At 53.6% G+C, this 11,547-nt stretch overlaps 2 protein-coding genes across 2 annotated transcripts; one reads left to right on the top strand and one right to left on the bottom strand.

Annotated features, from left to right (window-relative positions):
* Nucleotides 1-243: 243 nt before the first annotated feature.
* On the bottom strand, nt 244-6,713 carry LOC149912148 (uncharacterized). Its single transcript, XM_090130906.1, has 5 exons — nt 5,799-6,713; nt 4,623-4,802; nt 3,470-3,569; nt 918-1,048; nt 244-582 (listed from the first exon to the last, which is right to left on the bottom strand). Exons 1-5 carry the CDS (start codon nt 6,711-6,713, stop codon nt 307-309), a joined length of 1,602 nt encoding a protein of 533 aa, XP_089987032.1. The 3' UTR covers nt 244-306.
* On the top strand, nt 5,936-11,542 carry TRMT10B (tRNA methyltransferase 10B). The gene is made up of 8 exons (XM_090132507.1): nt 5,936-6,073; nt 6,155-6,263; nt 6,353-6,465; nt 6,586-6,738; nt 7,102-7,180; nt 7,454-7,521; nt 10,589-10,712; nt 10,892-11,542. Exons 1-8 carry the CDS (start codon nt 5,936-5,938, stop codon nt 11,053-11,055), a joined length of 948 nt encoding a protein of 315 aa, XP_089988633.1. The 3' UTR covers nt 11,056-11,542.
* Nucleotides 11,543-11,547: the final 5 nt, after the last annotated feature.

Raw genomic sequence — 11,547 nt, 5'->3', positions numbered from 1 at the left:
CATCGCCGGGCCGCGCCTCCCGCCTCCCTCCGCCCTCCTCCCTCCGCGCCTGCGCCGAGGCCCCCTTCCGGGTTGCGGCGCCCCCTTCCGGGCTGCGGCGCCCACTTCCGGGCTGCGGCGCCCCCTTCCGGGCTGCGGCGCCCCCTTCCGGCCGCAACGCGCGCCGCACGTGGGTCACCCGGAGCGGGCTGAAGCCCGCCCCGCGCTCCGACGCTGAAGAGAAAGCGAGGCTCGCGGCCGGCGTCGGGATTCATCGTTTTTATACGTTCAAAACAACGCGCGAGAACTTCTGCCGCAACACAAACATCAGGCGCCGTCCCTGCCCGCCTCGCGAGGCGTCCTGCCCATGTTGTAGAACTCCTTGTTGGGACGCAAATCGACAAAATGGGCGATGCGATTGGACATGGCAAAAAAGGCGGTGATGGTGGCGATGTCCCACGCGTCTTCGCGGTCAAATCCGTGCGCTTCCAGCTTCTGGAAGTGTTCCTCCGTGATGTTATCTGCACGACACACTGCAAGAGCGAACTCCAACATCGCCAGGTCCCGGTTGCTCAGGTCCGCCAGCTTCCAATTGACGACGACCTGAGAAGAGGCAGAGAGCGCAGTGAAATGGGAGAGCACGGCCAGCATCGGTCCCTCTGTGGGCATCAGGGAGAATTTCTTCTCCAAAGGAGCCCTAGGACGTGCTGGAGTCAGTGTCATCCCCCTGAGAGGTGCTCAGGAACTGTGGCACTGAGGAATGGTGGGGATGGGCTGGCAGCTGGACTCCGTGATCTCAGTGGCCTTTTCCGACCCTAATAACTCTGTGATTCTCTCTGCTCTCACCACGCAGACTTAATGGTCACAGCTTGAAGTGAGGAGACAGATACGTTTGAGAACATCACCCCTACTCCCCAGAAGGACCGTGCTCCACTGACCTGGTCAGCCAGCGTTGGCTGCTTGGAATATATCCGATGAAGCGCCCCGTGTGCGACCACACAGTAGGGACATCTGTTCACAGCACTCGTGGCCACAATGATGAGCTCCTTGTCCGCTTTGCTGAGTCTCCCTACAGGGACAGAAAAGGATTTAGCACACGCTGTTAGCAAAAACAGTAAGTACTGCTGGAGCAACACAGAATACAGGTCTTGGGGGACAGGCAGCAGGCACTACGGCCAGAGTTCCTTAAAGCACGCAAGGAGACTGCAACCACAGATCCTCGTGGACATCTAGACAATCAGTTAACTTGGATCGCTGTCTGGGAGGCACCTCGCTAGGATAAGGGACACATTAGGGTCATAATGACTCTACGCAACATGAGAACTCAGAGGAGCAGAATTACTTGCTCGTCAGGCTGAAGCTCTGTAACTCCCTATACATGCCTCATGTACATGTGGCTGGTGGCAAGCAGTCTGTTCATCTGCCATTACAGAAGACTGCAGTGTTCTAAAATCATGTTCCAAGCAAGAAAACACTGCAGCTTTTGAAGGCAGAGAGGAGGAAGCATACAGGAGCAATGAGGTACCCTAGGACCGTGCCTCTGAGAACTTCTAGTGACCACACACAGATGAATCACAGCTTTTTCAGTGATTCTCCAAAGAATCTCTGGAGAACATGGCTGTGCTTTGTTATACTTGGAATCAGTACTAATCATTTTCACAAATAGCTTCACAACAAGACTGTCCATAGCACCTGAGGAACTTACTTTATCTAGATGTCAGCTCTTATACTCTGCCTTTTTATCAGATCATTAGAAACAGTATTTTTAGAAACCACAGTTCACACTGAAGGGCAAATATTTGCACAGGACAAGCATCTTCTAGGACATGAAAAATACTACTAAAACCTTTTAGGGGAAGAGAACTTCTTGCTCTGAGGCAGTTCAGTTATAGAAAGTGGCAACTCCGTGATGCTTCAGGATAAGTGCTGAAAAGGGTGTGATGCCAGGGAGTTACAAGTGACTGTCCAGAGTCAATCAAAAAAGCAGCACAGGAATGAGAGCAGAAAAAAGTATAGCTAGGGCTTCACTCCAGCAGTGCAAGCAGAGCAGAAACCTTCATGCACAGACTGTGTGTATCACAGTAAGAGAAACATAAAGTTGCACTTTGCTGCCCACAAGGACTCTCCCTGCAAGCTCTCATCTACTTTAAGGCTAAGGAGCAGTCTGCTCAGCAGCTTGTTTTACAAAACCCAGATCTTACTGATGTAAGACCCTTACAACAAAAGCAATGAGAACCAGCTGCTCAGTGCCCCACAGCACAGGAAGCAGGAGGGAGGAACAAGCAGTCTTCAACTGTTTTCTCAAAGGCTTGAACACTGCAACATTCCCTGAATGAAGCTTTCCCCAGATGCACTGCTGCAACCCATCTCACTTCCGCACTCAAGGGATGCCTGGAGGCCACCCGAATCATACAATCACTCAGGTTGGAAAAGACCTTCAAGATCAAGTCCAACCACAACCTAGCCATACTACAACAAAATCCGCTAAGTCATATCCCTGAGCACCACATCCAGATGGATTTTAAACACATCCAGGAATGGTGACTCAACCATCTCCATGGGCAGGGCATGGCAGTGCTTAACAACCCTTTCTGCAAAGAAGTGTCTCCTGATACCCAATCTAAACTTACCCTGGCACAACTTGAGGTCATTTCCCCTCGTCCTGCCACCTGTTACCAGTGAGAAGAGACCAGCCCTGCTCTACTGTAAGCACCTTTCAGATATTCAGGGAGAGAGCAATAAGGTCTCCTCTCAGCCTCCTCTTCCCCAGACTGAACATCCCCAGTTCCTTCAGTTTCTAAAGACGTGATGTATAGATGCCCATGTATATGGAAGCAGTACAGTCTTCTTTCTGTGTCTGCAGGATACGGAGGACTACCTGCATTTGGAATCATACCCACAGCAGAGCCTATCAGGACCCAGCAAGCATACCTTCTAATGACTTTTGCATCTGGGTCGTGGCAAGCTCACAGGTAAGGTTTATCATGAAGAAAGAGCTGGAGGAAGCCTGAGCAATAGCTTTGGAACATCTCCCTCCCTCGGGAGCTGTCTCTGTGTTAGAGCCTTAGCCCAAGCTGCATGGCTGCAGTGCCTGGCTGTGTAACCATGCTGATGTGGAACTTGGACCAGACACTGTGGCCTTGCCTAGGAAATCTGGACTGTTGGCAGACCACGCTCAGCACAGGCAGACCTACTTTGCTCACTTTGCTCAAGCAGTGTGAAACCGCAGCAATATTTCTGATGCCTGTGCCTGCCCTCAGCTCCTGACCCACTTTCCCTCAGGAAGCAGCCTGTCCTTCCTTTGTTGTGACACAGAGCACAGTGTAATGAGGTAGCTCAGCTATTCTCATGGGCTGCTTCTTAACCATGAGCTGTGAGCTGGGTAAGGGATGGTGAGGAAATAAACCTGAGGATGTCAGAGAAGTTGGTCCTAGCATTTTATACATCTGTAGAGGAAAGGGCAATATTGGGGTGATTGTGTATGGTTTACCTGTCTCTTTGTTCATGATCACATTGTAATAAGCAAAAAATGCTCTGAATTCAGCAGGTCGGTGAGACATGGCTTTGAACACGTTGGGCAGAAATCCAGTCTGTTCAAGGAAAAGGAGAAACCAGTCAAGAGCTGCAACTTAACACGGAGCACAGCAGGCCACATTCACACATTAGGCTTAGAGAACAAGTAGTTTGCACAGCAGCCCTAGGGAATCTCCACAGACCCAGTCTCCTTGGGCTTTGAGCCTATTTGTACATATGACTAAAAATCATGCGATGATATTGTCCTTAATTAAGCACTGCTGCAGTTTCTTGCAGCCATGATCACTTCAGCCATGCCAGCAATGACCACAGTCATACTGCCCTCAGGCATCATGACAAAATTCCTTCCAAAGAGAACGGTTGTCATTTGCTCCAACTCTGCACAACAGCTGCTACAACCCTTTGACCAACAGAAAGTTCCCAGAGCTCTCCTCCTCCTTTCATGTTTGTGGGATGTGAGACAGTCAACCCAAGACAAAGAGCACATTGTCTGAGGTACAAGCACACCCTGAAGGTGTATGCTGGCACAGTGCTGTTGCACTCAATACAGGATTTCAGTCACCCCTCAGTGCCTGATTGCCAGGCACTGTGAGATTCCACTGCAATTCTGCAAATTCCACTTTTGTTGTGATTACTCCATTTGTCTGCAGGCCCTGCCAGCCTACGGGCTGCTGTTTGGAAGGTGTTCTGAAAAGACAGCCTAGCTCAAGTGAAACAGGCTCCTCCAGCAGCCTCCTCTCACAAACAGGTGCCAGTGCATTCCTCCTGTCTCACACCTGTGCTAATTACTAATTAACTATGAGGAGGCTCCTTCCCTTAAATCCATGGCTGAATGGTTTGTCTAGGAATCTCTTGGCAGCACTGTTTGGAATCCCAAATCTTCTGTGCTGATTTGCTCCTATCCACAGCTCTGTTCTGAACCTTCAGTGCATCCGAAGTCTGTGCTGACCCTTCCTCACTACACTGCATTTGACTTTTGCTCACATGCAAAGATTGCTGCAGCTGCAACAAAGCTAAGACACAGCATGTAAGCGGCCCAGCATTGGTCTCCGACAACGTATGTCAATGGATGTTTGCCACTGACACAATTTCGCATGAGAGCTTTTTACCTTCACTTCCACTTCCTCCATGAGCTCCACGATATCATATGGCATGTCCTTCTTATTTGGCACCGGGTATCGCCCAATAGGTCTGACAGAGCTGTCTTCCGTGGTGCTGTACGCATGGCGCTGGGCAGCCACGTGGGGCCTCCTCAGGAGTCCCCTGGAGGCCAGGAGAGGCAGATGCTGCTGGGAGAGGAAGGAGGGAAGTGTGTTAGGTGAAAGCACATCTGTCACCCTGGGGGTCGGGGAGGACTGTTTCTCAGCTGCTGTGGCAGGACTTGTGGGTGCCTGCATCCTTCTGTGCTCTGCTGGCAGGGCAGCTGGCACATGGGAAAGAAAACCCAGCCTTGCTTCTGGCCTCGCACTGTGCTGCAGGGTGGACATCGGGCCTGCGGGAGCCTCGCCTGCATCCTGCATGCCCATGTCAGAGAGTGGGCTGGGGCTGCTGTGCCATGCAGTCCTGGCTGATTGCGGGCTTTCACTCTGCACCACCGCTGAACCAGAACCCTAAGAAATTTTCCTTCCTCAGTAGCTGACAGCGCTACAGCATTCAGGATTTTTTTTTTTTTTCCTCTTTTCTGATCCACCTCACTCCAAGAAAGCAAGCCTCCCTCCTGCAGGAGGGGAAGCAGCTCCAGATTCGGGCCACCGAAGTAAAACGAATACCACTGACACACCAAAGCCACTGGGAAAGGCTCGGTGCTCACACGAGCCGCCTCCTGCAGTCCGTGCAGACACGCGGTGGTGTTTGATGGCTACGAGCCCTGCTGGCCGCGCAGCCGTGGGTGCAGTTGGGTGCCAGCCCAGGGCCGTTCCAGAAACGTCCGTGTCCTGCCAACAGCGTCAATGAGTAACGGGGACAACCAAAGAGCAGAGCGAGGTCAGCGTCCGTGCGCGCAACGGGACGGCAGCGCAGGAGAACCGACCCAGGATGGCAGCGCTAAGCAGGAAGGCAGCACAGCCGAACCAAAGCACGGCGCGGGGCCGGAGGGCTTTTCCTGCGCACCGAGCAGCGCCGGGGCTTTGCAGCACAGCCCGCGGGAGGCGGCCCATAGCTGCACACATACACACGCACACACACACACAGCACGGCCGCAGAACAGAGGGAGGAAACGGCCCCGCGGCGGGGTCAGTCGGTCGATCCGTCGGTCTGTGTGTCTGTCGGTCGGTTCCCCTACTCACGGGCAGGCCGCGCAGCAGGCGGGAGCCGCTCATGGCCGTCCTCCGTCGCCACCGCGGAGAGCAGCTGGGGGCCGAACCGGGAGGCTGTAGCCGGCTCGGCTCCGCCCCGCCCCGCCCCTCCCCGTCCCGCGGCGGCGATGGAGGGCGGTAGCGCGGCAGGAGAACCCGCGCCGGTGGAGGTGGAAGCGGAGGTGGAAGCGGAGGTGGAAGCGGCACGCGGGGCGCTCGCGCTGCTGCGGCTCGGGCCGACGGGATCCGGCGAGGCTCCGTGCTCGGTGCGTGCGGGGCGGAGCGGGGCAGCGCGGCCGCGGTGCCGGCAACCTCCCCGAGCCTGACCGCGCCGCGCCGCCCCGCAGAGGAACGTCCTGCGGAAGCGGAGGCGCTGGGAGCGCGTGTTGGCGGCGCGGCGACGGCGGCGGCCGCAGGAGCGGGAGCGGAACAGAGCGCGGCGCCCCGAGGGTCGAGGTGGGGGCGGCACGGGGTGCGGGGTCGGGCAGGGCTGGGCTGAGCGGGGCTGAGCGGGGCAGGGCTGCCCTCCGCGCTGTGCCCCGCAGGAGCCGCCCGGCAGCGCGGCAGAGCCGCGGCGGAGGAGCGGCTCCTGGATGCCCGCGCGGCGGGCCCGCGGCTGTGCGTGGATCTCGGCGTGGCCGACCGCATGACGCCCAAGGTAAGTGCCGGCCCGCCGCTCCCTGCGCACGGAAAGCCCCGCGGTGCGGCGCGGCGCTGCGCTCCGCTCGGTCGCTGCGCTCCGGGGCCGCCGTGACGCGGCGCTCCGCTCTGTCGGAAGGAGACGAGCCGGCTGGCCGCGCAGATCCGCCGGCTGTACGGCGCTAACAGGCGGGCCGAGCGGCCCTTCTGGCTTTGCCTGACCGAATTGGTGCCGGGATCGCCTATCCACCGCGAGTGCCTCCGCATGAACGACGGCTTCTCCGGATACCTGGTAAGGGCGTTGGCACGGCGGGGAGGCTGAGATGGGGCTCGGCGACTCCACTTCTCCAGCCTTAATGACTCCAGTCTCTCGGGTATTGCAGTCTCATTTAAAAGAAGATAAGCAGTAACTACCTAAAAGCACGTTCTAGAGATTTTCACAAGAGAATTTAATGGTTCTTAAGCTATTTGTTCTCAATTTAAAAATAAATAAATAAATAAAGAGGCATCTCAGTTCCACTATTCTGCCTTTATCTGTAGGCATTGAACTGAATTGAAGCAGTGCTGTTGGTTCTGGCGTGCTTCTGTTTGCCCAGGGACAGGTGGCAGATGGACAGCAGCTCGTGGGCTTTTCTCACTGTGTTGTGTTTTTCAGATGGATACAACTCAAGAAAGCTACCTGGATCTGTTCCCTCTGGATGCAATTGTTTATCTCACTCCTGACTCTGAGAACGGTAAGTGTTGTACTTGCCTAAGCAGAATGGAGGCAAAGATTGATCCTCAAGACTTTATTTTTAGGAGTTTCTCTTGCATCACGCTCTCCCCTTGTCACGCTGCCAGCAGATTCAGGCAGATGCTCCTGCCTTAGAAGCCTCAGCTTTTTGCAGGCAGGGTGAAGGGTGACTGCGGCTTGGGCTTCCTTGTGTAAGATGGGCCTTTCCTGAAGAATGGTGCAGTGCATGATTTTACTGTTGCATAGTGATGAGCATGTGCTTATCTTCTTCTAGTCCTTGAAGATATTGATCCCAAAAAAGTGTACGTCCTCGGAGGCCTGGTGGATGAAAGTATACATAAGGTGGGTTCAAAGCTGTTGAAACCAGAAGGTCTGGTCTGCCTCACTCTTGTCTGAGAGCAGAGACATCCCAGTGGCAGCACTCACTGTTGCAGCTTTGAAGCATTGCTGTTGTGTCACTATCCATTTTCCCACAGAACCCCAAGGTTCTGCTTGGCTCCAGCACCAGGCTGGGACCAGAACAGCCTGGGTGAAATCAACCCTTCTACAGTTTCCAGGCTCATAGCTGCATGTTCCACAAGTGATGTGCATGCTATGGATTTGCATCTACACCAGCACATCATCGTGGGCAACAAGCAGGAGGAGCTGGAGGCCATTCTGTGGCAGGCAAACTATGACTTAGTTGCCATTACAGAAGCAGGATGGGATCACTCCCACAACTGGAGTACTGCCGTGGATGGCTGTAAGCTCTTCAGAAGAGACAGGCAAGGAAGGGCAGGGGCAGTGGTGTGGTTCTCTGTGTTAGAGAGCGCTTTGATGTTGTTGAGCTCCGGGCTGGCAGGATTGAGTCCCAATGGGTAAGGATCAAGGGAAGGGCCAACGAAGCAGACATCCTGGTGGGGGTCTGTTATAGACCACCTAACCAGGATGAAGAGACTTGAGGCGTTCTGCAAACAGCTGACAGAGGCTGCGCGGTCGCCAGCCCTTGTTTCGTGGGGGACTTCACCTTCCCTCAGACATGCTGGAAATACAACACAACGTGGAAGAAGCTGTCTGGGAGGTTTCTAGAGTGTGTGGTAGATGATAACTTCCTTTTGCAGCTGGTGAGAGAGACTACCAGAGGAGGTGCCCCACTAGACCTGCTATTCACAAGCAGAGAACTGGTGGGGAGATGTGGAGGTCAGGAGCTGTCTTGGACAGAGGGAGGGTTAAGGTTAGGGTGGCCATGAAATGGTAGAGTTATTGATGGTGGAGCCAAGAAAGGGGACAGCAGAACTGCTGCCTTGGACTTCTGGAGGGCGGACTTTGAATGTTCAGGACACTATAAGGAGAGTTCCTTGGGATTCAGTCCTGGAGGATAGAGGGGTCCAGGAAGGGTGCTCCTCAAGGACAAAGTCTTTAAAGGAGCAGGCTCTCCTACTGTGCCGTGAGATGAGCTGGCAAGGAAGACCGGTGTGGATGAACAGGGGAGCTTTTCCTGAGGCTCCAGGAGGAAAAGAATCTTCCTCTTGTGGAAGAAGGGATGGACACCTTGGGGAGAGTGCAGAGAAGTTGTTAGGATGTGCAGGGAGAAAATCAGAAAGGCAGAAGCGCAGCTTGAACTCAGCATGGCCATTGGGATAAAAGAAAATGAAAATCTTTTTTGCGAGTTTGTTAACAGTAAGAGGAGGACCAAGGAGAATCTCCATCCTCTGCTGGCTGCGGAGGGGAATGTGAGCACTGAGGATAAGGAAGAGGCTGAGTTTCTCAGTGCCTTCTTTGCATCTGTCGATCATCTGTGGGGTCCTCTACCCCCTGACCTGGAAGTCTTGGATGGCGAGCAGAAGAAACCCCCGCAATTCAGGAGGAAACGGTGGATTCAGGAGGAAGCAGTGGGAGACCTACTACTCCACCTGGACTGCCACAAGTCCACGGGGCCGGATGGGATCCACCCAAGGGTGCAGAGGGAGCGGTGGAGGTGATTGCTGTGCTGCTTTCCATCACATGTCGGAGTTCCTGGTCAACCAGAGAGGTCCCGGAGGGTCGGAGGCTTGCCAGCGTGACTCCCATCTACAGGAAGGGTCATAAGGTGGATCTGGGAACTACAGACCTGTCAGCCTGACCTCGGTGCTGGGGAAGGTTATGGAGCAGGTTGTCTCAAGGGAGATCACACAGTGTGCGGGACGGCTTGGGGGATTGGGCCCAGCCAGCATGGGCTCATGAAAGGCAGGTCCTCCTTGACCAACCTGATCTTTTACAATCGAGTGGCCTGCCTGGTGGGCGTGGGAAAGGTTGTTGACGTGGTCTACGTAGACTTCAGCATAGCCTTTGACACTGTCTCCCACAGCATTCTGCAGAAGCTGGCAGCCCGTGGCTTGGACAGGTGCAATCTTGGCTAGGTAAAGAAGTGGCTGGAGGGTTGGGACCAGAGAGTGGTGGTGAATGGAGTGCCATTCAGTGTCCTGTCAGCAGTGGTGTTCCCCAGGGGTTGGTACTGGGGCCTGTCCTGTTCAGTACCTTTAGCAATGAGGGCATTGAGTGCATCCTCAGTACGTTTGCAGGTGACACCCAGCTGCAGGGAAATGTGGATCTGCCTGGGGATAGGAAGGCCCTCCAGAGGGATCTGGACAGGCTGGGCTGAAGCCAGTGGGATGAAGTTCAGCAAGACCAAATGCCAGGACCTGTGCTTTGGCAGCAACAAGCCCAGGCAGTGCTACGAGCCTGGGGCAAAGCAGCTGGCAAGCTGATGGAAGAGAATGATCTAGGAACTTCAGCTGGCATTCAGCTGAACATTAGCCAGCAGTGTGCCCAGGTGGTCAAGAAGGCCAATGGCGTCCTGGCTTGTACTAGAAGTAGTGCAGCCAGCAGGAGGAGGAGGTGATCAGACCTCTATACTCAGCCCTGGTGAGGCCCCACCTCATCAAGTGCTGTGTTCAGTGTTGGGTCCCACACTGCATTAAAGACATTGAGACCCTGGAGCTTGTCCAGAGAAGGGCAATGGAGCTATGAAAGGTCTGATGGGGAGCAGCTGAGGGAGGAGAAGAGGAGGCTCAGGGGAGATCTTATCACTCTCTACAGCTTCCTGAAGGGAGGTTGTGCTGAGGTGGGGGTTGGTCTCTGTTCCCATGGAACTAGTGATAGGATGAGAGGTGGTGGCCTGAAGTTGCACCAGCAGAGGTTCAGGTTGGACATTAGGAATTAATTCTCCAGGAGAGCAGTCAGGCACTGGAATGAGCTGCCCAGGGTGGTGGTGGAGCCACTGTCCCTGGAAGTATTCACGAAATGTTTAGATGTTGTAGTGAGGGACGTGGGTTAGTGGGAAATATTGGTGATAGGTGGACTGTTGGACAGGATGATTTTGGAGGTCTTTTCCAGCCTTGGTGATTCTGTGATGTGCATGTTGTGTAACTTGCTCTCGCTTCCTTTGCAGAACCTGACCCTGCAAAGGGCACAAGAGCAGTCCTTGCAAACAGCCCGCCTTCCAATTCGTGAGTACATGGTAAAATCCATGAACTCCAAGAACTACTACTCAGAGACGCTGGCAATTAATCAAGGTGAGGGGCTGAGCTGTGTCTTGCCCGCTGCCCAAGTGGCTGAGGCTATGACATCCTGAAGAGTCATCAGTAATGGAGGCATGATACTGAGTAGTGGGGGAAACTGTGACGGCAGGCATTTGTTTTATCAGGCCTTGTGCCTGCTACTGCCATGTTAAAAGTCTTTTTGTTCCCAACAGTCTTTGATGTCTTATCGACTTACTACAAAACCCAAAGTTGGCCAGATGCTTTGAAAGCTGGAGTTTCTTCTGGAAAAGGCTACGTACTTCCAGATGGAGAGAAATCAGTGAAAACACCTCAGCATGACAACGCACAAGAAAACTCTTTATTTCCTGAAAGTTAAGGAGCTGTGCAAGCAAGAGTAGCAAACTGCATATTTCAAGCAGAGGCACCAGTGTGAATGTGTGCAGAGAAAACAGCTCTGCCTAAATTTACTTACATACCGACCTTGGCAAGAGTGACAGGTTCTGCCTCAGCAGCACAGTGCTGGAAATGACTTAGTACCCTGAACAGAAAACAGAAGCCAGCTGAGCCCTGAGATCAACAAAGAGTTGGTAGGATTATTATTATTATTTTTTTTTTTAAAACAGGATTAAATAGGAAGAATTGTAGAGCACACCAGTTAATAACAGTCCTTCCCATGGAAAAGGACAGTACTGTTCTAAGTGAGCAGAGGATGGGAAGCGATCCAAAGCTAATAGAGAAACAGTGCCCAGGTGCACCACATCATATTTTCTTCCTACTTGTATTGAAGACTTGGTGTCTTGCTGTGCTGCTGAAGCGTGTAGTGAATCCTGTGCATGCTGGTCACAATCTATGTAAAATAAAGTATTTA

The sequence above is a fragment of the Phasianus colchicus genome, chromosome Z, assembly GCF_987193195.1.
Source record: "Phasianus colchicus chromosome Z, bPhaCol1.hap1.1, whole genome shotgun sequence".
Taxonomy (NCBI): Eukaryota; Metazoa; Chordata; class Aves; order Galliformes; family Phasianidae; genus Phasianus; species Phasianus colchicus.
This window is presented reverse-complemented; position numbering and strand designations above follow the sequence as displayed.